General features: G+C 43.8%; 1 protein-coding gene across 1 annotated transcript in view; it reads right to left on the bottom strand.

Annotated features, from left to right (window-relative positions):
* Positions 1–3,010: 3,010 nt before the first annotated feature.
* LOC126540571 (rifampicin phosphotransferase-like) overlaps positions 3,011–25,928 on the bottom strand; it is a 67,050-nt gene continuing 44,132 nt past the window's right edge. Inside the window, exons 20-30 of the mRNA XM_050187410.2 lie at positions 24,935–25,027; positions 24,149–24,208; positions 23,484–23,575; positions 20,118–20,181; positions 18,583–18,746; positions 13,569–13,647; positions 11,125–11,170; positions 10,140–10,216; positions 9,696–9,798; positions 8,728–8,802; positions 3,011–3,165 (exon numbers count right to left, since the gene is read on the bottom strand). Coding sequence (XP_050043367.2) covers positions 3,080–3,165; positions 8,728–8,802; positions 9,696–9,798; positions 10,140–10,216; positions 11,125–11,170; positions 13,569–13,647; positions 18,583–18,746; positions 20,118–20,181; positions 23,484–23,575; positions 24,149–24,208; positions 24,935–25,027 — 939 coding nt within the window. The 3' untranslated portion in view covers positions 3,011–3,079. The remainder of the gene's footprint in view (positions 3,166–8,727; positions 8,803–9,695; positions 9,799–10,139; positions 10,217–11,124; positions 11,171–13,568; positions 13,648–18,582; positions 18,747–20,117; positions 20,182–23,483; positions 23,576–24,148; positions 24,209–24,934; positions 25,028–25,928) is intronic.

Below are 25,928 nucleotides of genomic sequence, written 5' to 3'. Positions count from 1 at the left end.
GTTTTGTCGTTTCCAGAATGAGCTATGGGCTGCCCTATCACGCACTCAACTGTACGCAAATGCAAACACTGGAGTTACTCAACCACAAAACATACCGCATAGTAACCGGCCTTCCTCGCTGCACCCACCTGGGCATGCTCAATAGTTGCGGTAACTTCAATGACTGTGCTGAATTTCTTGGTGTACACAAACATGATCAGAAGTCTGCCTACGATCCACGCTAGCAGAGAGGCGAACCCTTGCTAAACTGGGCTATGATGTGGGTTCATTACAACCATTATTGTAAAGCTCTCCGCCTTCGGTTCACATTCAGCTAACAGACGCCACACCACTGCAGCGGTATATTCACTCAGCGCAGATAGAACGGCGCAAATCGCACGTAAAGAGGCAACTAAGGCCATCACGAGTGATGGTGCCCATCGCATAATCTATACACCTGCACCTGCACCTATGCCCCTAAAAAGATCAAGGATTTGTCACAGCTTGGTAGAGTGCCAGTGACAATCAATAGTGAAGACTTCTACATTAAACGGACTGTCCCATCGACAACGCACAATAAAAGGTTGTAGCCATTTTGGATTACGCGAAGGACGTAAAAGAGACATGTCGTACCACCACGAGCGTGCAACATCATGTCTTCACGAGCGTGCAACATGACCCGCCGGCAGAGAGCAACATTAAATTTAGTAATATTTGACGTCGTTGACGCCGTATCTGCTACACCGTTTCTAACACAGCAACCAGCGCAGAAGTAGAAGCAGTAGTGCCAAGCAGCAACAGTCCCACCTTCTGCCACATGCAGGTGGTGTCACGTAAATGCAGGTTTAGAGCACCTGTTACGGGACTGCCCACAGTCCTTGCAGTTGAAGTCCTTGCCACACTTCAGAGAGGCAACAGTGGATCTGTTCAATTGGTTCCATTAAAACAGTGGCTGGCACGAAATCGATCGCTCACCGGCTTTTTTCAAGACGAAGCTACTCCGCCGGTCGGCACCTGGCTTTGGGGAAAAGAATGCAAGCCCAAGCCCAGAGACTCCACCAACGCCTCTTGCAATGCCATCCCTGAAGGGTTGTCGACAGTGGAGGAAGAAAGCAGTTGAACCCCCTTTCCTTTCCTAACCTTAATCATCAGCGCAAATTTTTGCGGAAATGTCATAATAAAACGTATTTTCACTCAATCAACTAGTTACGTCGTGCGCTGTGGCCGCCATCATGAGGAATCAATCAACCCCATAATGTGTAGTGGTGGTCGCTAAGGCAACATGGTAGCACATCATCGGCATCCCATTCTACAAACTACAGACGCCACTCCGTCATTTTCCAAACTGTCACATCACTTTGTTAGTCGTCTTTATTGCGCGTCCCTTTGCATGACTTACTATGCCTTTTATTACTCTAACCTATTATGCATGTAAGTACTACCCTCTGCCTTTAAAATGTGCATCATCTCTTCGCTTTTTCGTTATCAGTGTATTGCAGCTCGCGTTCAGCTGCTTCGTCTTTTTTTCGTCACCCACATCTCCTCACAACGGTTCTAGTTACTACTACAGGTCGCATTCGCTGTGAAGTAATTCCTGGCTACTGAGTAGAGGTGGGTGAGTATCAACATTTTTGAATGCAAATCGGTTACGAATAATAAGAACTGAATATCGAATGGTGAACTGAGGGTGCACATAATTAGAGCAGGAGTATTCATTTCGGTATGGTTAGCTACAATGCGTCTTTTGACTAGGGTAAAGAAGACCGCTATTTAACTACCAAGGATAAAGGATCAATTTTAAATACTAGATCAATGATTCTCATTCAAAACACTGCACAACTTTGCGACATACTTTCAAGCATGCTTATCGTGAAAAAAATGGCTGCTGTATGACTAGCTTTCCAAAAACGCTTTATAAATGGTTGCAAAAAAATCAGATCGTTAAACAAAAATGAAAATCTGCTGAGGGACTTGTAGTACCATATGCGCATTTAAAAGGGACCCTTTTCGAGAAAATAACATCACTTATTGTAGTACAAAAGCTGAAGCTGATACAAGACTAGCCTGCCAAAAACACTAAATGACGAAACCGAAGACAAAGCTCGCATTATCCATTTCCTTTTAGCATTCGTTCGAAAACTTTCCTCCTTGCCTCGCTTCGCCTAATTTGTGAAACCTTGTTTAGCACAAGGAAAACACTAATCGCTGTTTAATATTTCATTGTTGAGAAATGTTTGACTAGCTTCAAATATTCGAAAGTACCGGATAGTTTATTGTCGACTACGAATACGTATAGCTAGTGAGTGGTAATCAATTCATAAAAAGTTTCAATATTCACCCACCTTTACTACTTAGCACAGAAACAACCCCACGAGAGTGACAATTACTGAGAGAAGCACGGCATTCACGCCTAAGTGAGCGTTGTCTCCCTCTGCTCTCCTTCATCCGGTCAGATTCATTTGTCAAATGATCATGCTCCCACAAGCCGAAGAGATTATGGCCATGCGGTGCATCGTTGTGCAGATAACCTCCATTTTGTCGTTTGTCCCTGTTGTTCGCTACTCAAATCACAGACAACAATCATGCAATATTTGCTGCTTAGTCTCCTCAGTGAATTCTATTCGATGAATTTGGTGCAAATACTCCCCAATAAGCGCATACACTCCCTATGCATTGCAGTTGTGAACCTGCCAGACCCAGCCGCGATTTGTATATAATTAGCGGTGGTCGTTGGCCATGCGATTGCTGCCATCGCAGAAACTTATCCTCTCAGCAGAGTGTTGCGAACTATTTAGAAACCCAATGACATCCTTGGTGCTAATACTGGACAAGACACTGAATCACACGCATTTCTCAAGTTTGTGGCTCAATTACCTCCCCTCCTTATGCATACCGACAAAGTATTACCAAAAATTATCACATTATGCCACTCATAAGGAAACACTTGATCAGCTATGGCTCCGAGGGGTCTTGGTACCCTATTTTAGGCACAAACGCGCACCTGTGTGAATGAACGATACTTACTTGCAAATACAAAGCAAATATTTCTATTTTATTAGCTGTTATCTTTCTAATGGACGGCTAAAATATTTGTTTTGAGTCAAGAGTATTGTGCATCATCTTGAGCCTCCGGAACGGGAATCTTTCTGACGAGGCCGGTGTTTCCATCCAGCTCAATGTAGTCGCCTGCGAAGAGAAAAAAAAAGAAATTATAGCGATACCCCCCCCCCCCCCCTTAGGGGGTTTATACGCCTTCGTAGAAGATGAACTTTGCGGTAATTTTATCCACGGGGTGCACGCGGCACACGAGGATATATGAATTCATGAACGCCAATAGTATTTTAGTGAAGAACAAAAAGGCTCCTTCAATTCTTTTTAGATTATATCTTGTTCCACAGTGAATATAGCCATGTTCGGCCTCAACTATTGACTAAATTCGACTTCAATAACGACTGCATGCTTGGATCACATAGCGCGTGTAAATTTTTGGCAGTGCTTTGACAATAACATCCTTTAGCGAGCATTTATAATATTGTATGGTTGCTTGTTAGTCTCCCTCTCAGTGAGGCTGGTGATACACAGCATCGTAGCATATTTATGCTTAGAACTAGTGACGGCCACATTGAGGTGGATGTGGCCGTAGATGATCGCAGCCTGCCACCCATGTGTCGCGCAAACCATGTGGCAGCAAGCAACTCTATTTCTTTGGAGTGATGCGGAATGAGCTCATGCAGAGAAAGCTTGACTGTTGACTCTGCCAGTTCAACCTGCTTAGAAATGGTCATAATAGGCCTTTAAGGTTTCTCTCTCATTCGCCTGAGCTGCTGCAAGGACTCAACTAACTCAATGCCATTTGTCCAGTCGCAGTGCATGTTTAATTTGGTCTCAGAAGATAAGTGACCATAAACATTTCATCGTCATTATTATCATCGTCATCGTCACCACCACCTAATTTTGTGCCCACTGCAGGACGAAGGCCTCGGCCTGCGATCACCAATTACCTTTGTTGCGGGCAAACCGATTCCAACTAGCACCTGTGAAGCTCTTAATTTCATCACCCCACCTAGTCTTCTGCCGTCCTCGACTGCGCTTCATTTCTCTTGGCACCGATTCTGTAACCCCAATGGTCCGCCGGTTATCTAGCCTACGCATTGCATGACCTGCCAAAGCTTCATTTTTCCTCGTAATGTCAATTAGAATATCGGCTATCCCTGTTTGCTTTCTGATCCACACCTCTATCTTGCTATCTCTTAACTTCATGCATATCATTCTTCGTTCCATCGCTCATTGCGTGGTCCTTAACCTGATTTCCAGCTTCTCTGTAACCTTTTAAGTTTCTGCCCCATATGTTATTACCAATAGAATGCACTGATCGTACGTCTTTCTTTTTAACGATAATGGTAAGCTTCCGCTGAGTATATGATAATGTCTGCCGTATGTGCTCAAATCTATTTTTATTCTTCTGTAAATTTTCCTCTCGTGATCAGGGTCCCCTGTGAGTAATCGATCTAAGTAAACGTACTCCTTCACAGATTGTAGAGGCTGACTGTCGATTCTGAACTCTTGTTTCCTTGCCCGGCTATTTATCATTATCTTTGTACCCTGCATATTAATCTTCAACCCCACTCCTACATTTTCTCTGTTAAGGCCGTCAATCATTTGTTGTAAGTCGTCCCCAGCGTTCCTGTACAGGACAATGTCATCGGCAAACCAAAGGTGGCTTAGATATTCGCCGTTAATCCTCACTCCTAAGCCTGTCACCTTAATAGCTTGAATACTTCTTACAAGCACGCAGTGAATATCACTGCAGAAACTGTGTCTCCTTGTCTGACCCCTTTCTTTATAGGTATACTTTTAGCTTTTCTTGTGGAGAATTAAGGTAGGTGTAGAATCTCTGTAGATATTTTTCAAGATATTTACATAAGTCTCCTCTACACCTGGATTACGTAAAGCCTCTATGACTGCTGGTATCTCTACTGAATCAAATGCATTTTGGTAATCTAGGAAAGCCGTATAGGGAGGCTAGTTGTACTCTGCGAATTTCTCAATTGCCTGATTGATTACATGGATGTGATTCATTGTAGAGCAGCCTTTCCTGAAGCCAGCCTGTTCCCTTGGATGACTGAATTCCAGTGTTGTCCTTATTTTATTCATGATAATCTTGCTGAATATGATACTTGAAGTTAGCTAATGGCCTAAATTTTTCCATTCTTTAACATCTCCCTTTTTGTGGATTAGTTTTTCAAGCAGTATGTCTACTTTATCTTTGATTAAATTGACTGTTATTCCATCTTCTCCTTTCAATTTTCTCCGTTTGATATCTTGCAAGGCCCTTCTAACTTCATCGCTAGTTATAGAAGGAGCTTCTGTAGCCTCTTCATTACAACTTCTAATAGAGGTATCGTGGCTGCTCTGGGTACTGCACAGATCAGTATAGAATTCTTCCACTGCTTTTGCTATATCTTCGAGATTGCTGACGGCATTACCCTGCTTATCTTTCAGTTCACACATCTGGATTTGTCCAATGCCAAGTTTCCTTCCCACTGATTTCATGCTGCATCCGTTATTTACTGCTTCCTGAGTCTTTCTCACGTTATAATTTCGAATATCCCTTATTTTCTCTTTGTTGATTAGTTTCGACTGTTCCGCGAATTATATTTCTGTCTTCTTTCCTGTCTTCTTGTATGTTTCCTGCGTGCGTATTCTTTTTTTTTTTGGGGGGGGGGGGGGGGCTGGCTTTTTCTTAACGCAGTGCACCAACTAGCCCAACAACGTTCTTTACTATATGATGTCTTGAGTTGGACACTTCAATTCAACGTCTTTTCTTTATTAGGTCCTTTGTTACTTGGGAGAGCTTCCCTACTGGTTGCCTTGCTGCATTATCTTCCACTTCACTTGCTGCTTCTGAAGCCAGGATAGTTACGGTTTCATTTATTACCTCTATGTCATCTTCACCTCTCTGTTCCATGAGTGTATATTGGTTTGCAAGTACTAGCTTGAATTGATCTTTTTTACCCTCACTGCGTCTACGTTGGCCTGTCTCTTGGGCAATTTTACTGTTTCTTTCTTCAAAGTGGCGTGAATTCTGGACCTCACTAACCTATGATCACTGGACTTTGCCCTATCTATCACTTCTACATCCTGCACTAAGCTGGGATTGGCAGAAAGTATGCAATCATTTCATTCCTTGCTTCACCATTTGGGCTTCTGCAGGTTCACTTTTTGTTCGTACGCTTCGTGAAGGTGTTGAATAATCGCAGCTCCTTCCTTTCCTCAAATTTTACCAACTTCTCTCACCGAATGTTCCTAGAATCGACGCCGTAGTTGCCAGTTGCTTGTTCACCAACCTGCTTTTCCTTCCCTATTTCATTGAAGTCGCCTATTACTACAGTATGCTGAGTTTGCAGTTTTCTCATCGCTAATTCAACATCTTCATAAAACTGATGTATTTCATCATCATCATGACTCGAGTTTAGAGCGTAGGCTTGTACTAACCTCACTCTATACCTCTTATTAAGTTTTACAACAACTACTCTACCCTCTCTTTAATGATGTAGAATTCGTCAATGTTGCCCGCGTTGTCCTTATGGATTAGGAATCCTGCTCCATGCTGGTTCTTATCTGGAAGTCCTCCATAGCAGAGGAAGTGGCCATTTGTCAGCTGTGTATAAGCCTCACCAGTTATTCTAGTCTCACTAAGACCAATCACTCAAAAACATTTACCTTACCTCAATAAAGAAAAAAAAAGGTTGGTGGCATTCATGTAGGTCGCTTCAGGTCACTGTGGTATGCATGTAAGGTGACTGCGACAGCGTACGGATATACTGCAACAGCGTCACTGGCATACGACTGGAAGCGAACACTCTTAAATGTGTTCTACATAAGTGATAGGTGATAGAAGAGCTGGTAAAAGTTAAGATTAGTTAAGCCCCTAGACATAGGAGTGAGAATGTTTGTCTGTGGCGATTCGAAGCCATGTCCTCAAATACTTCGTGCCCCTGGTATAATTTCATTATCTGGTTTGCTTTCAACAAATATAGGGGCGGTATAATGTAAAACTGTTCCAATCCGTTTGTATTCTTATCTGCTGACGTCAAGTTTACGCGACCGCCGACGCAATCATCAGGTGGTGGCCCGCAGAACTGTTTGAAGAGGCCAATAAAACCCTCTGCTTGATGAAACGAGGTCACTTTTGTTTGTTTTCAAACCAAACAGCACTGCCCATCTTGAATATTTCTGTTATAGAATTGGCTGCTCAGAGGTGAGTTGCACGCAGAAATTGAGAAGGTTTCAATGGGGCCGAGCCAGCAGAGTGAAAGCAGATAAGCGGTAGCGGAAGACAGCGCCGGTGTCAGTAATTGACCTGCTTCCCCTTGCTTACGTTTCGGCGTGTGCTACAAAATCGTGGCGCAGTGCAACGAGAGTCCAAAAATGCCACCGAAAAGGTTCCATCGCGAAACTAAAGTTGGCAGACTGATGTCGTGCACGCGCCAAAAAGACTCGAAAACGTTATCTGCCCCGCAAAAAGCTTTACTACACACAAATAAACCAAATCCCCCCGGCAGCTTCGAACAGCCATCGCAAGAGCTGTTGGCGGGCAGCCATCATCTATTCATTTCGGAACGGGGCAATTTCCGGCCATTTTGAAAAAAACGCTGTTTCTTTTTTTTTGGCATACTAATAGCATTTTTAATATATACGCGTCCCTTTCACACGGTGAGTTTTCGGGGTTTTGTTACGTCACGTGACTGACAGGCGCAGTGGGTGCAGCCCGAAAACTCCTCAAGCACCACTTCCTCTTAGGCAGCTAACAAGTCAGCGCTGCATTTATAAATAAAATATTTGCTAAGCAGTTATTTGTAATGTTTTTTTTTTTGTAGGCTGTTGTGTGAACCGTAAAGTGCCGCATAAACACGCATGCTTTGTGGCTACAGTTAGCTGCGCGCATGCCGTCGAAAAATCCTTCCAATCTGGCCTAACAATTTTACAACGTGAGGTGTAAAGGCCACATACAAGCAGATTCCCGTACTTCCTCCAGGTTCGCCCCCGCGGTCTTATATGGGGCGATCGTCAAACTATTGTTACAGAGACACGCATTGCAGTAAAAATGAGAAAACATGTGGATGTTGCGTATATGACGGTGACAGCGTTAAACAATGTGACGTGCAGTTCTAGAGCGTGTAATAAGTAACTAAAGTTACAATAAGGAATGCTAGCAGGTGCTGGCGCCGAAGGAGGCTTCTGAGAGTTTCATCGGTCTTCACATATAACTCAGCGAACATAACTGAACTATATGCAAACTTCTCGAGGCTGCTAAAGACTGCACTTCGAAGTGCTTCCTTAGTCCAGAGGTGCAGGTATCTTTTATTGCGTATTGTACTAACAGCCAGCTTTCGCTTGTTAGTCAATTGTGAAGAGTGAGGAAGTAAACTGGCAGAGATTTCTAGTGCACTTTTTTAACCAAGCCCTTATAAATTAGTCAAAGTATACCGCATTTCTCCGAACGTTTGTAGACAGGTATCGAACAACTGGCGCCAGTTTCGGGACGTTATAAATGTACATGCACCGAACGTGAACTGGCTTTCACTCCGAAGCAGTAATATTTGGTCTACGTTTAATAACAAAAATGTAGTGGGTGAATTTACCCTGACTCTCGCTGCCGAATGTTATTTAAAACATAGAGATCAGTCAAATTCTCGGTACGCTACAAACGTAAATGGACTTTTCTAGCCAAGTGAGGGTACGTACCAGAAGTAAGCATCGTCGTGATGCCTTCAATACCGACCACGCATGGAAGACCGTATTCCCTAGCAACGACGGCACCTGCGAAAAATACGAGAAGCACCCTTCGGTACCTTGTGCCAAACAGTTAACAAAACCACTTAGTTTCACCCGGAGATCCAAACATTTGCAGAAATGAAAAGGTAATAACCTAGTGCACGAAGTAATGTTGGCATTTTAATGGGCAGTATACATTTCAGTCAACATTGGCTAAGTAAACATTCGTAATATCACGGGGCTGAACACGTGTGTCTGCAAACTTCAGTCGATGATCGCGAGTCCTTGCTTTCGTAAAACTCACGTGAGAAGCGCTGGCAGCTTCTGGGAGCTTTCGGAAACCATGCGCTCGTCCCAACGTGAACGCTCCATGCGGTCGCTGCCATTTACGACTGCACTGTGCCGCACCTCCGAAATGCATGACCGCACGTGACCACCGACTATGAGCGCACGAAAAAACATTGCGCCCGTCAAGGCGCCAGCTTTTCTCGGCTCGCCGTCACAACGGCAGGTGGTTACGTCACCTCCAACTCTCGCTACATGGCCCGCGCATGCGCTGTCACACCGGTGACACAATGGCGACAACAATATTACGCTTCAAGCATCCGTTTATTTATTATTGCAATAAATGTGGGCCGTGAACAGCAACGCCATATGATTATTTGCGAGATTGAATTCTAGGCGGTGCGATTGAATACACTTATATATAGATTGGCTTGACGTTTCCCTCATGAATACTTGTGAGCAATTTTGCATGATAATACTATGCAACATTACCACCTAGTGGCACTTTGGTTCAGCTGTCTTTCTCCGAAACACGAATAAGTCATAAGGGCTGGAAAGGTTCTCGTCACCTTCTAAAGACCATGTCGCGGCTGCGTGCTTCAGCACTGATATGAATTTCCAGCACCTACGGCTCTTGAAGGTTCGGTACGCACCGTGAGACAGTGGGCCTCCAATCTCTGTCACGACTCCGGCCAACAGGGGGAAGTACGGCGTCCAGCCAGTGTCGGTGGCAGTCGTTACCAGTATCTCGCCTTTCTGTGCGGAAAAAAAGGTAAGGTCACATAAGTGTCACAATCACCGTCCTTACAGTATGTTTTTGAAGCCCAGGAAGCAAACTAAGAAGTGGTATTAGTAGTTTTTTTTAATACTTATATCACTGATCATTCACATCAAGTGTTTAGCAAATCAAGTGCATCTGATGGTGCAAAAGAGGCACGAACTCGCACGTGTAGCGCTGGACAGAAAGACGAGGTGCAAATTTAAAGAGGGCTTCAAAGGGACCGGTACTCTGTTTCGTATTGCCCTTACACCGAGTACCCCACTTATCGTTAGCGTCGCGGTAATCTTAACCGTATAACTTGACATTGTCGTATTACCTGTATGAGATGGGCTTCGCCAAACGTCGGCGCCACGCGAACTTTGCCTTCAACAACGCCCTGAGACATTGGGCTGCCTGAATGAGAAAAAGAATGCGCGCAAGTGAAGTAAAAATGGCTTTACTGCTCGTGCTGGAACATCACATAGTCACTTATAATTCAAAGCATTTTTCCACGTAGTTCGAACGTACAACCAGAAAGACAGTCCATTATGCATTCTAATGTGCTCCATAGTGGAGGCTTAATGTCATATCGTAACCACTGTGTATGAGCACAGATTGGTGAAAAGCTTCCTTCAAAAATTTTTAAGGGTGTAGTTTTCCCGATAACATGCTAAATGAAGGGAAAAATCGTTTTTATTTTCCGTAACAATCAGAAGAGTCTTTAATGTCATTCTTCAGCGAACGCTTAATAATATTCATGTTTAAATATTACGAAGCGGCTTCTTCAGATGTGCACAATTTTAAAGGTCTTTGGCGAAAAATACCGTACGTGGGCTTTGTAATGACATCACGCTCGGAGAATAAGAATTTCAACTTCCCGAACCCTTAAAGCATTGCAGCCACAATATTCATTAGTAGTGTGTTCAAAGGGACTGGTTGATTCTGTTTTTATTCTAAAGTCATTAGTACTGCCGAACCGATGTAATGAACAAGAGCTGCACAAGACGCGAAATTCATTCAGGATATTCATGTGCCTCGTTTAGACCACGAACACTAGGCATGCTGAATTCTCTCTGTAATGTTCTCAACTTTAGGTTAATGTTAGAGTACAAAACATATAAGCTCAGGCTTTTCAAATAAACGCACGCACTCATATTCGTTATTGTTGTGAATATGTCATTGGTTCACTTTTATCAACTGCCCAAACCCGACGGTAAACGAGCAGAACGAACGATACACACAAAGCACCGCGCAGCTGGCTGAGTTAGCAATTTTCCTAGTGCATTTCCCGGCCGTGCTAGAATGATGTAAATTTTACTTACCTTTTATTTCAAAGTCCCCTTCAATATGTCTTTTAATGCGCTCAATCTGAAAAACGAGCAAAACAAATTCTAAACAAAGAAAGCTTTTATCGAGCTAGAGCGTTCTGATTAATAATTGCATTGTATACGCATTTACGATGTTTAAGAATGCATCTGGTGCAAATTGTAATTCACTTTTCTTTCAAATATAGCACATGCAGCATCAAACGCGTGAAAAGCACCGGCCACCATTGGGGTTTTCGCAAGTAACCGATCAACAGTATCTTTGTCGCATCCACACAGGTATCAATTCTGTATTAACATGCTTGTGCAGCATGGCGATTATTTTGGAAGCTTGCTGCCATAGAGGGAGGCAATATTCAATTTTATTGCAGAAGGCATGCTGCCGAATGGAAACTAACGCGCGCGCATGTGCTCTTGCTCGTGCAATGTGACATGACACGTGCGTCTGTCGTTTCACATAGCTCTATTGACACGAGAATGGTGCGCCCTGTGATCGGGGCCTTTTAGAATACGTTTGGAAAGGAGCTATACCAATTACACCCCATGGTATCCGGTTCCTATCCTTTGAAAACGAAGGAGATGTGTGTACCATGCGAAATGATAAATGCTCCTAAGTCTGCGCAGTCGGTTGAAAGCGAGAATGAGTGAACGAAATTCGAATATACGTGTAAGTTCGACTTGGCAAAATTTCACCGATATAACCATTACGCGAGAGAAGTATTTAGAGACAAGCTGGAGAACCGAATTTGGAACAGCTCTTGAGGACGATTTGGTGAACTTCAAGTTATTCATGTAAAGGCTCATTCTCCCTGTGCGCTGGCTTGTTTTGTCAAATTATGCGCTGCTTAAGAGGCAACAGATACAAAAAAAAGAGCGATCGTGGCCGCATGGTTAGAACATCGGGATAGGGTGATGGGGGGCGGTCAATACTCTGTCCAACCATCGTATGGTAACGCTTTTTTTTTCCTTTAATGGGGAAGCCATTAATGCGACTGGAAGCGCTCATAAACTTTATATGCGTGCCATGAAGGTTTCATAAAAAACACTATGTTTCCCAACTAGTTCATATTTCAAGAAAATATGACATCACTTTACAGGTTGCGAGTGGGCAACTTTTAAAGTGTCCGCATTAAGCAGCGACTCAATGAAACTTACTAAACGCTCCCACTCTGTCAGTCTAGAAGTGATGTTTAAAGCGCTTTCAAAGTGTAAAAGCGTTACACGGTTGTACATGGTTCTTATTAAACGCTTGCGCGCACAAAGACAGGACGTTGAACGAAGAAGGGACACACAGCATGCTTTCCCCGCTGACCTGCAAAAACAATCGTTCGAAGCAGTTCTATATTTGCAGAAAATATGTACCATGTTATGGTTGACGTTTACTAAAAAGGTTAGATTGTGCAAGATAATTGCGGGCTCGCTAGAAAATTGCTCGTGCAAGCGTTTCAGAGATTTTAAGGTGCGGTTTGTGAAGCGGTCAGTAAGCTCGCACTTTGTGCTAAAAAAAATAGATGTGCCAGAAAACTAAAAACTTAAGGCAACGATCGGTATCCTGTGGATATCAAGAGGACAAGGATGCAACGCCGCAAGTTAATGAACAACTTTTTTAACTTAGCCATGCACAACAAAACGTTAAACGGCCTTTATGTAGGCAATGATTTCCAGCGTCCAGAAAGAAGTGCGTGCTATCCCAAGTCAAATTCATTGAAAAGAGGGCTAATTTAGGGGCAACGTGTGAGGAAAGCTGAACTTTTCTCGCCTAATTGTGAGCTTTGTAAATTATTGTAACCCTCCTTTTCGTCTTGTTTTCATGTGATATACGAGCCTGGGTAAAATGTGACCTTTCTTAATATGCCTAACTTAAGCAAGTGCTCAATAGCATCCTATGAGGGAAACGTCCTAAAATATGTGGTTGACCTACAGGTTGCTGAAATTCCTGATAAAACTGCTCTAAAGAAAGAACTTCGCTGGAAATTGGGTTGTGATTCTGCAATGGCGCACAAGTCTGCTCTCTTCTTTTATTTTAGTGAAGATACCTAAATCAATGCGAGACAGGAAAGTACAACGCAATGTGCCTGGAGTCAGCCAACCAATCTGCTTTAAGGCTTCCTGTGAAAAGTAAATAACTTAAATCAGTCGTTTGCTTTTTGTCCTTTCTGCGAAAAGGCTGTGGTCAGAGACCATACACCGTTGGTTTGATCATCTTTCTCTCTCCTTCCTGCTGTCATTACACATGTTTTCACGCTGCTATTATTATGACACTACAGGAAATAATCGTTATTTCATTGTATCACTCCGCAGCATTCATCAATTGTTTGAAATTGAATCTGAGGTGCCCATCGCTTTTATCCTAAACTTTGTGCACGTCGCACAAAACAGAGTGCATCAAAAACAGACTTTACTGTCAGTCTTTCGCGACAACATTCGAATATAGATCTTACCGGCTTGGGGATGCCGACAAAGATGGACGGGTACAAGTCCTTGTCGGCTACCGCGTAAATTTTCTGGCGTCGCTGAGCCCTAGAAAAGTGGAAGCTAAGGTCAAATGAGAAAATCACGAAGAACACTTAAACGCCCTAAGTGACAGTTGCAGGCAACGACTGATGGTTGTAAAACGACCAGAGCATCTATGAAAATCTGGCTATGGCCCCTGGAACACACTGCTGCACACCCTGTTTCACTTGCATTGACTCTGCGTACTGTAAGTCATGACGCCGTTCCAATGGAGCGACCTTTATTAGCCCTACAATTACATTATAGTGTGTTCAAAATTAGGCTTGATGGTTTTCTTAATGTTGGGCGCTGGGAGGCACGCGAAGAGTCCACCTGTGCAAATAAGTTTTGTAGCCAGAGGGACCCAAAGTGAGATGATAATTATCGCTCTCAGGAGCCCAAATAACTAAAGTTGAATAAGTAACTTTTTGTTGACTGCAGTAGGTTGGTGTGTTTGTATAGAAAGAAATGCTAGAGACAGCCGTGTTTCTACACAGTAAAAGTTGGGAGAATTCATCTAGCGTGTATATGCTCCGAGATATCCGATTCCAAATTATTATTGTCGTTCGCATGATTACGCATGGAAGAGCGTTCGGATCGGCGCAAAGCTCTTCCCTGATGGTACGCGGCTGTTGCGTGCGGTGTTTAGTCTGACTACGGGGCGGAGGCAATGGCAAAAATGATAATTTAAAATTAGAGGCAGTCGTGAGAAACACAGCTGCCTCTTAACTTTTTAATACAAACTTACCCACTTACTGCACTCAACAAAAGTTAATTATTCCGTTTTAGTTAGTTTATTGGGCTGCTGACAGCGATAATTATCATCTCCCTTTGTGTCCCCTGGCCGAATAACTTATCTACACCGGCGTTATAGCTGATTGGAATTATGCCGCGAAGCGAAAACTCGCATCTGTCACAAAAATGCATCGTAAACACTGCTAAGTTTAAGCAGCCGAAAATCTTTTGTTAGGTATTCTGGCAACAGTTGTGAATTATGTCTGTAATCGGAGTTTGTTTCCTTCTGATCTGTTAGCGAGAATAAAATAAGTCTTGGTGATCTTTCGCGAATACTTCCCCCATTTTGAAACTACCGAGGATATGCGAGCTAGCACAGTGGTGCGCTGCACGTCAAAGCCTACTCCTGATATGCTTTAACACGCAATCGGGAATTAGTATCTGTATCTGCGTATCCGGCATTACTCCCTCCTCGGTCATAGACTTGGTTCAGAGAATCAAAAGATGCCGTTTATGCAGAGTCCACTGGTAATTATTAGTTAAATGTGACGAAATAGTTGCAAAATGAGGTGTAGCTAACAAATTTACATGAACGCGATCGGGCATTCTGCATAAAAAACCTTCGGCAATTACCGAAAATTTTTTACTCGCATACAGCACAATTTGCTTTCACGATTCGGCAACATAATTGTTCTAAAGGTTGACCACAACTATACACCGAACCAGGTGTCACACGCAAACTCACGTCTCCGATTTCTTTTGAAAGAAGGAAATCCCAAATAGCGAGAGCCATCTTTCTACGCAACTCTCTCAATTGTAATTATGATTCTAATCGTTTGCCACTATCGCGGCTTCACCTTTGCGTTATTATTCGCTACTGATACCCTATAAATTCGCTACTGATGCCCTATAATAATATTAAAAATAATTGGCCACAGACAAATGACGATGACTGCCTATGGCAGGCAATAACTTCTGGTGTAATGTACGAAACGCGGTGTCTAATTTGCTGTCATCCAATATTCTGAGGGCTGGAGAGGCCGTATCTAGGCGCCCGTAATTGCGTCACTTGGCATCAGCCATTGCCCAGCCAACGAATGGTTCTAGGATGAGTTCAGGAATTGTGTTCTAGGAATTTCCAGTCCCTCTAAAATTTTTACATGATTCAGGGTGCTCGGCGGCCCCATGGCTAACACCTTAATCCAGAAGGCTTTAAATAATTTGGTTCTGCAGTACATTGAGCTCGAACTACAGCTGGAATGAGAGAAGGCGTAGTTGAGCAATGTGTACGTTCTGACCTTTGATGAGCCCCAAGATATCTGACATAAGAGTTTGATGGCAATTGGTGTTAGTCTAATAAATGCAGATTTTGTTTCATTTTTTGCAACTATAATCATGTGTATTTGGCACAAAATGTCGCCAATAAAGAAATCTTCATTTGCCCCATCCATGATTAGATCTTACCCCTGGAGAGTGATGGTGTTAGCCAAGAAAACCAAGTGTACCCGAGGAGCAAACACATGTATCGAGACTACGCGGCGCGGATGTCACAACCCTTGAGCCTTGGCACGATACCATGCAGTTGATGATGCTTTTTTTTTTGCGTCTCCTTTGGTACCGGGTGGTGACAAATAGTCATCTAGCCTTCTTGAGTTAACCAGGTCCACCTACATGCAGCATGCAACTGCTACATGCAACTGGTCGGAACAACTGGTGAAGTACAACGCCGCTGCAATGCAAAGTTTGCACGTATCGACGCTACGCGGCGTCCATGTCACATCGCATGACATGTGCCGCGATTCGATGCTGATGATGATGATTTACTAGCAGCGCCTTTGAAACGGGGCTCTGACAAACAGTCACGTAGCCTGCTTGATTTAATCAGGTATCGTATATATGTTTTTCAGCCTAGCATTCTTGTATACAAATTCTTAAACTTCTTTTTCTTCCTCAAGACACTGCATCCATTTCTTGGCCAACCCCCCATGGTGGGTAAGAGCCACATGCATGATAGGAAACACAAGCTACCTTGCGCCACTACCTATGTAACTGCTACATGGCGTGCCACCTTGTGTAATAATATGCAATTGCAATGCAAACTGCGCAAATACGTCACATTGCATGACCAACGGCGCACCTCTCGCATTGCGTGACAACTGGCACAATGCGAGGCTTACGGTGATGATGATTTTTTTTTTATTTACTGACATCTCTTTTGAAAGGGGGCGGTTACAAGCACTCACCCAGCCTGCTTGATTTAGTCTGGTATGTCGTAAATGTTTACCATTGTCGCACTTTTCATATTTTTCTTTAATCTTTTCTTTTTCTTCCTCGAACAATCCAACCATGTTTTGGCCAATCCTCCATAGCAGGTAGAAGCCTGGCGATAGCAGCGACTTACACCATCGGCAGCGGCGGGCAACATCGCCAACCGAAACGGCTATTGGAATGAACCCGTAACAGCTTACGCTGTAAAAGAGAAGGCTACCGGACACAGAATGAAAGAGCAGCGGCCGACGTCGGTGCGGCTATTTGATACGCAAGACGCGTTTCGCCATCTTTAGCAGCACGCCCTAACAAGGCAGGCGCACACACGCATCAATGACAATATTCACCTCAACCTTTACCTTTACAAATACCCACACTGCGGCGAGTAACCATCAATTTGTCACTCCACCTCGGCATGTCGAAATACGACCGCCACACCCCCATCCGAAATACTACCCCAGAATAGTGGGGTGCCCTGCTGTCCAGCTCGGGCTCATGTGACCAAGAACAGCTAGTGTCACGGTCTGAGCGAAAGCCAAGTCCTTAGAGATGCCGGACCAGCGGGGCCCCTCTGGCGTGGATCGAAAGCAAGAGGATACTGCCGGCTTGCATTCTCCTATATTTCTTAATAAACGTTTCTACCTCCTCCTTGAATACTCTCCATGATCTCTTCAATCAATCAATCAAGTTTTATTTTCGCCGCAAGCAATACATTGTTACTGCGCAAATAGGGGATCAGAGAAAAAAGCTGCATCTGCGCAGCTTGACTAAGCTCCAGCCACTCGTACAGCAGCAGTGACACGACAATTTGGTTTATGGATTCTCCTTTATTGCAGATCCCCCACCATCATCTCGCTGAAGCGCTCCAAAGGCGAGAGACTCTGCAACACACATGAGCGGCCCTCGTCTGCGCGGGAGCTTCTCTTGACATTTTCGGCCCTTGATCCCTTACATTATTCGTCTCAACTCGTTCTCATTTCGGCTGTTCATGTGAGTCGCCGTGTTCCCGGCGAGTTCACTGTTGCTGACTTAAGGGGACCCCTTTTCCACCTGCTTGTCCACGCTGCGCGAAAAACAACATATTTAAGGCCCCACCCATTAGCCCGGTAAGAAGGCTCAGCATGTTTGACTGACCCATGTGAGATGTATGAGGTGCCAAATAACTTATTAAGCATTAGCTTATTGCCGACGATCCAATCATTCAATCAATGAACAGTTGGTCCGAAATACTGCGAGAACAAATGTGACGAGAGTGTTTTAAAAGAATTAAATGGAATGGGTGATGGGGTTAAGAAAACGTGGGTGAAGGAATGGGGTGTAGTAATAGTCAAGAGGGGGCAGAAAGAGGAAGGGAACGAATGATTCCACGCCTGAAGACGCGTGCGTTAGCATATATTTAACAAAGCAGCTTATCTGTTTCTCGCCGACTTAAGTGTGTTCCTGCCGGAGACAATGTAATAATACGTATAGTGGGTCAATACTGTGTAAAGAAACCATAGTGGATGTCGCTCGGGTGAATTATTATTATTATTATTATTATTATTATTATTATTATTATTTATATTATTATTATTATTATTATTATTATTATTATTATTATTATTATTATTATTATTACCTACAGTAGGTATACCATACCGCGTTTAGGCGGGATGAGCCTCTCCTGAACGTTTATCACTGACATCATACGTCACCAATACAGCCATCATTGGTTGGCTAGAAAATGGGCGTACCCGTTTCTTTCTACTACCTAGAGGAACGCTGCTGATGGCTATATTTTATGCAATAGGTCTATAGGAAATATTCTATAGTGCATACTGGCGAAATATCTACTTTTCAAGCCAGCGTCGCATTGGAGAAACAAAACTACCCGGATAAAGAGAAAATTGATCTGCCAACCGAACACTGATCTCATTCGCAGTAAACAAAATGAACAGCCTTGTAAGCTTTCTTTCATACTTGAGAACCAGCTCCGGGGATCTTGTGCGCAGAAGGATGCCGATCTCTTCATAGGTGAGGAAGAAGAGCAGCTCCGCTGAAGGTAGTCTTCCTTCGTGCAGCATGCGCTGCGTCAGCTGGTGGCAAAGCAGCCGTAGTTGGTGGACCACGCGCACCGCGGCAGACTGCGTGGAAGACAAGAGCGAAACATTACCCGAAAGACAGAGCCAAAACATGGCGTCGCAGTATGCGTGCATAGCGCAATGACCTGTGTGTCATCATGTAATTCCATATACCTTATGTCAACATGTCATTGTCTTTCATTCACTTCTTTCTGCTGCTTTTTTATTTTGTTTTATTTAAAGTGCTCTTTCTCAAATTTGTAAGTGTTCTTTCTATGCCCTTCCCCTCTGCAGTGGCGTAAAGCCTTGAGGGTACAATGAATAAATAAACAATAAATAAATAAATAAATGAACTATGAAATAACGAAAGCAACCACCGCCGCTTCTGCCGAGGTGGTGTTGAGTCGGCTGTTCTGTGCATGGACGCTGCGTGCAACCTCGTCCAAATAAAGCTAGGGGTGTGACCATGGTATCTAGATGTTTTACCACAATATCTTTAGACAACGCCTCTCTCTGCGGGCAGCTTTACACCGACTGGACTCAAGACCGTTCACCGAGTCAACGATACTCCGACCGTCGCCACACTCATCGCAGGCACGAAAAGCGATTCGTGCACTAATACAATACTTGAAGTGCACCGGCTTAAGATACCGTTTATAGTTTTCCTGTGTATAGTGTCCCTCCAACACACACTCATTGCTTACTCTCCCCCTTTTTTCCTCTTTCTATTCCCTTTCACCCACTCCCAGTGTAGGGTAGCAAACCAGGTGCTCGTCTGGTTGACCTCCCTGCCTTTCCTGTCCTTGCTCTCTCTCTCTCTCTTTAGAACGCACGCTCGAAGAACCTATCTGTATCAAAATTAGAATGCTGTCTCATGCTGTCTAATGAATGCCTTATGCTGTCTGCGTTTGCGCGCTGACAGCATGCTTGGTAATTTAGTCAGTAAGCAAATGTTTCGAAGTTTATACAGCCAATAAAATAACTATCCTTACTTCGTATAGCTGTCTACTAAGTTGCTATCGCAATCGATGCTTCGTCTTTCGGAGAAAACTGCGAAAGTTTCACTAAAAAGCAGGTTCTGTTTACCTCAGCCCATAAAAACACGTTTCACATCACATGACAGGTGCTTCGTCTTTACCTTAGAGTCTAAATTTTTGCACCAGATTACTTACTAGCTTATCATTACTAGTTTACCTTAAAAATGGTGAAAGCTGTTATCCACAGCGTGGGACACAGGGTTTGAAGAGGATAACACTGAAGTGATTCAGCTGTTGGATAAATGTGAAGCCATTCTTGCATACCGATAACCACAATCATCACCTTATGGCAATGAGGAGCCGTTTCCCGTTGCACTATTTTATTATTTGGTGAATTAGAGCAGTTTATGGGCATGAAATCAAAATATTTCTGCTACTACCATGTTATGAAACTCACCTTTGCCACCTCTCGTGCCTCCACGGCGGCTCGTGCCTTGGGCGCCACGAACTTCAACAAGACCCTGCAATAGTCAGCAGTATGTAGTTAGATATTTTACTGACATTTGCAGAATAAACAGCGTAACTAAGAGGGCGTAAAGAATGGAAGACAACGTGATGTTATTTTTTAAGCAATAACGCGATTAGCGTTTACAATCAGTTTAACAACAACAGCGATAAAGTCGCGTGGAGGTTCCAGACTGTGCAGAAGAGACACCAATCGATTCCGCAAGGACTATGGGTAAAAAACACATCACGGTTATAAAACATTCGCAACCCGCCGCCAGGAATTATAAAGTAGGCCGAATATCAACATCAGCCTTCGACACGTTAGCCAGAATCAGTTCCCCCTGCAACATATATAGTCTAGACCCCGGGACTAGAATCCCTAACCGCCAATCTAGCAGCAGACGCCGCTTCCTGAGAACAGAGCTACAGGGGTACGCTGCCAGACGACCGCGCTCTAGGAGATGAAGACGAGGGCACCTCAACGCATAAACGGAAATTTTAGCGCACAACATACTAGGCAGGGAAATCTACCATGCCCAAAGCCCTAACCTATCCAGGGACTACGCAGTCGCAATTAGGCAGCAGCAGGCAAACATTTTTCGCGCTATATTTCACGCTATATATCCAATGAACTACGACTACAAGTCTAAGAACTGTGAAGTGGCCAAAACACACTACCATATGGCATGGGATTGCAAGCACAAAACACATGTACACCCCATTTCCTAGCCAACCGCGGAGCAGTGGCAAGTTCAGTTGACCCGCTCTAGCCCTTAAGAGCTGTACCGACTGGTGAACAAAGCGAGACTTGTGGCGAGAGATCATGGCATCTTGGACTGAAGAAGCCACCCACCTGGGTACGAGCTGTGTAATCTTCGGCCTGCTCAATTGCAATAGTGCTTATTCATCATCAAATGAAGAACAAACCAGGTCAAATGCAAATCACACTTCAGTTCTTCTGAATTTTCTTACAATAAGTACACCTGCGCTAAAGCTATAACGGCGATGTGTTTACCTGAGCAATTTCCAAATCATTTCACCTTGCTATATAGGCTCGTTCGCGATGCATACGGCCAGTAAACGTAGCGAGTTGAAGACTAGGACAAGTGAACCAAGAACTGGCGGTGTCAAGTGCGTCAGTGCTGTTCTTGTTCTTGTCAGTTTCGTTTTGTTTCGTTTTCATTTTACGATGGCGCATAACCACCTCGGGGGATTCTCCAGGATTTGGATGGTATTAGGAAATTGTAGTTACTGCAAGAATTTAAAAATTTTCAGAACTAAATTATTAAAATATAACGTATAAGAATTTTAAGAAAATATTCCTTGAACAAACTCTACATTCCTCTACGACTGAACAGGCATCCCTGCGGAAGTCCATAACGTGATTAGTTTTCTTCTGTGAAACATCAGTTCTGTTCAGGAAAACATCATGCCTGTTCAGGAAACAACGAAAATAGTGGGAACTGTGCGCCCATTATCGCCCCCGTCGACGGAACATCTGTCGCAAATTCGGGTCTGTTGTTCATAAATTCTTTCAGTGTATCTCCACTTTATACTAATTGAAAAGTCACGTAATTGAAAGTTGTGCAGTCAACCACTAAATGGAAAGCCAATAACCCTCATTATCCTTGTTTGCGAGCCATGAGGAGCCAAGGGGAGTACAGCCGACCGACCTTATCAAAGCCACCCGGTTACGCAATAGCACAAAGCACCAGCACTTCGATGAACGTGGCTCACACGCGGCGCAAATACGCCAAAGCGAATCATGTTTCTCGTCAACAATTGCTGCGAAAACATATTATTTGCTGTTGTCTCCGCAGCCACAATTTTCACAAAATTCTGCGAGCGCATCTGTCAAGCAGCAGCAGCGGTGCGTACGCTGAGCCTTGTTATTGCCTAACTACTCTGCACACCATTGAGGAACAGCAGGACGAGCTTGGGGCTGAAGAAGACGACGCTTCAGTGACTGGCCTGCTGTAGACTTCTCTGTGAATTATGTACACAATGTAAATAGACAGGCCCTCTTGCTTCTTCCGCCTACAGCCTTTCTGGAGCAGGTGTGGAGTATCGGCCGTGCCTAAAACTGAAATCTGCACCCATTCGGGCACGCTTCGACTTTCTGCTCCTACGGTAGTCCGCACCGATGCCAATGGTAATAGAATCGGCGCCATTTCACGCCAAAGCCAGTGAGGCCATGACCGCGTGATTGCATACGTCATCAGCCTGCTTTTTTTTTTTCAGCTGAGCGGAATTACTCTATCACCAAACTTCACTACCTTGCAATTGTCTGGGCAGTGACGAAATTCCGCCCTTACTTATACGGTCGGCCAGTTACAGTCACTGCAGACCGCCATACGCTCTTCTGGCTATTTTCCTTGAAATACCCCACCGGCGCCTAGGTCGCTAATGCTATGCCTACGGGAAACCTCATGTCCGGCTACTCCGGTCCTTGCCGGGTCCTCCGCCAGGTGACTGACCTAACCTACGAGATCTCACCGGTCGCACCTACTACTCGCTCATCCAGATTTCCCATGAGGTTGTTCATTTCGGCCGCCGAAAACGCTAGCAGTCGTCCTCCGCGTAAAAAACCACAGAGACGACGCTTTCACGCCTGAGGGGGGGTGGGGGGGGGGGTAGTGAACTATTTACATTGCTCTACACAAGATGCTGTCTACTTGTCTCGGTGAATAGGGTACATACTGTGACTAGATGACCCGCCTTGTTTCTTCCCTCCCCAGGAATATCCATTCGCTTAGTCATCACAGGAACAACAATTGCCTGAAATCGGGGGGTCGTGCCAAAGACTGGCTGAAATTTTCAAAGAACCGTTGGCTTTACCTTCACGAAATCTCACACCGAGGTATGAGGGAAACCAGTATTCAGGGCTCTGGATCAATATTCACCACCTGCGGTCCTGTACTGTGCACCTACAGCACAGTAAGCGATCGTTTCCGCATTCACTCCTCACCTGAATTCGACCGCCATCGTCGCGAATTGAACTCTCGACCGAGTTCTCTGCAGCGCGACACCATAGCCACCGAGCCACCGCATCTGGCAAGATTTGTACGCTGAATACGGCGGTGGACATTCTCAATCATTTGCAGTGAGGACGCAGACGCAATAAAGTTGCTTCCTTAGTGGCATTTGCTCAGTTTCCTTTCCTATTTTTTATTTTGTAGGTGCATATTCTCAAGAAAACTGCATTATTCACACCATATTATAAACATCATTCAAACGACTTCTCTTTGTTTGGTGTTAGCCCATTCGCCTTCACTGCACGGCGTTAGCAGCACACAAGCGCGAATTTGACTCTTACCTCTGAAAGGTGGACAGCTTATATGGGACCTTTGAGACGTCCCACGAAGTAGATGAAGCCTTCTGCTCTACCTGAGGAGATGCTGCAGCCACCTAGACAGTGTAGTAGAGATAGCCGTCGTTAAAATGTACAGAATGAAAAGTGGTTGACAGCCAGGATAGTCATCAGATAAACTTGCAAGCACTAGTTAGAGATGACGGGGCGAAGAAAAAAACACAAATCCTTGCAGCTCGAGAAACACGGGAGTTGCGAAAGAGATCAAATGCAGAAACCCGTGTGCGAGTCGCCAGTAACACATCATTTCGCCGGTTACAACAGTCATCATTTTGCCGGTTACTACGGCTCAAGAAACATTACATGCCGTTCGGGGCCTATAAAGGTAGAGGTATAAAGGTCCTCAAATACACGACCTCGCAATGCCACTTAGCATTCATCAAATGATGCATTTAATTAATGTGGCTGCTCTTTTGTTAAACCTTGAAACGTGCGTTCTGGGCAAATGTATGTGCATCACTCCATGTCTGATGCTAATCGCTAGTGTAGCCTAACGTTTGCGTTCATTTTGTGAAGGTATATTCACCTCGGAAGGTTCTGTTTCTGAATGCTGAATTCCATCACTGTTGTTGTTTTTTTTATCAGTCGCAGGCACGTTGTGCATTTCTTACCTTTAAAGATTTGACAAGCGACGAAGGATCCAGTGACCATGGCTTGGTGTAGACATCAAGCTGAGAAAAGAAATAAAAGCACGTAAATGGTAGCCACATTAGGCAATCCTTTTATCTTAGCCTAATTTAGCATTTAGCTTTGCCTTGCAGTTCTCTAATGCAATGCAGACCCAATGGTGTCTAAGCTGATGAACCTGTCGGCGTCATTATCGTTATAATGTAGTCACGCCACCTTCTCATCAACTTGACTCTTGCATATATGGCCACGAAAACAAAAACTGACCTGTTACATCACAGAGAGTTGAACACCACGCAGCAACATTACATTTGCTCTATAAATGCAATCTGTAAACCTGCTGATACAAAACACTTAAGCCTAATCAATCTGTATATGCAATTTATAAGGACGCAAATAAGGTCGATCTTTATAAGATATCGCAAGTAAAAGGTGGTTGTCCTCATGCCTCCGACAACATATTCTGATTTATTTATTTATTTATTTATTTATTTATTTATTTCGCACTTCCGGGTCAACTTTAGAGTGAAAAGGTTGCGCACGTTTATATAGCTAGAGTTGTCTGCACCAAAACAACCACAATCACTTATCAGTGATTCCCTGACTTCTTTTTTCCAGAGAACAACTCCAGAGAACAACAAGGTAGGGGCCCTAACAGGCGTACAATAAAGCAGTATGAAAATACGGCAGGAAAGCTCGGCCTATATTACATATCCGCTCAGAAGGGGTCGTATAAAAATAACGAGTTCAACACGCCAAAGCTCACCTACCTCTTTAACCGCCCTGTGGCCATGCTTCTTCATGAATTCCCGGTACTTCTTTCCGCATTCGTTTTCAACCATTGAGAGCCACTGACATGCCTCCTGTTACGTGTAGAATAAATGAGTTTCATTACTACTAAATTTTTAAAATTCAGCTTCTACCATAATACAATTAGGAGCGCAGGCACATCTTATACTTTATGAGCTTCTAGAAGTTATACATTATTTTATTGCGTAAGCACTCTCTTGCGACTATCCCAGCAAGGTCCGTCCGTAACCCGGAAAGTGTCACACCTTTTATCTGCAAAATAAATGCACAATTGGTGTAGTTAAGACTTTCAATCGTTAAAATAGTTACAATAGTGTTAATCTAGATGATTGATAGCGTTATGATTGGTAAAGAAGGAATGCAAATTAAAAAAAAGAATAAAAGAGATAATCGTTCTCGTCATGCACCCTTGAAAGCTTTCTTTCTCACATTATTGGTCTGCCTGCAAAGAAACCTGATTGGGGATTGCGTGGAATAGAAAGGACAGAATAGCTAATTAGTAGATAGGTTAATAGTGTAAGGATCTATGATTGGTAGCGCTAGAAAAGAAAGCAAAATTGGCGACGTTGCCGTCGCCGTGTCAAGATCTTAAAAAAGGAAAATAAAAAATAAATAAAAGAAGAATCTGTGTGTGTGGCAAAAAAAAAAAAAAAAGACAAGCGGTTGCGACGGCGTATGGCTCAGTTGATACGATATATAGGAAAAATAAATACATGATTGGTCAAGTTAGCACGTGTATGCTGTATTATACTGTAGTAGTACATTATTAGTAATGACTCGTAGACATGCACATGTTGCTAAATAAGTAAGCAAAACGAAGTAGCAGCCCAGCCAAAGGATGTTTACGCATTAGTAGACAATTCTGAGGACTTCTTTAGCAATGTTTTCAAGAACAAATGTCGGTACTAAAGTGAAAGTGTGTGCACTCCTACCAATTTGTGTATTTGCTGTGTT

Source organism: Dermacentor andersoni, chromosome 2 (genome assembly GCF_023375885.2).
Source record: "Dermacentor andersoni chromosome 2, qqDerAnde1_hic_scaffold, whole genome shotgun sequence".
NCBI classification, from domain to species: domain Eukaryota; kingdom Metazoa; phylum Arthropoda; class Arachnida; order Ixodida; family Ixodidae; genus Dermacentor; species Dermacentor andersoni.
The sequence above is the reverse complement of the archived record's forward strand: the minus strand, read 5'-3'. Positions and strand labels throughout refer to the sequence as shown.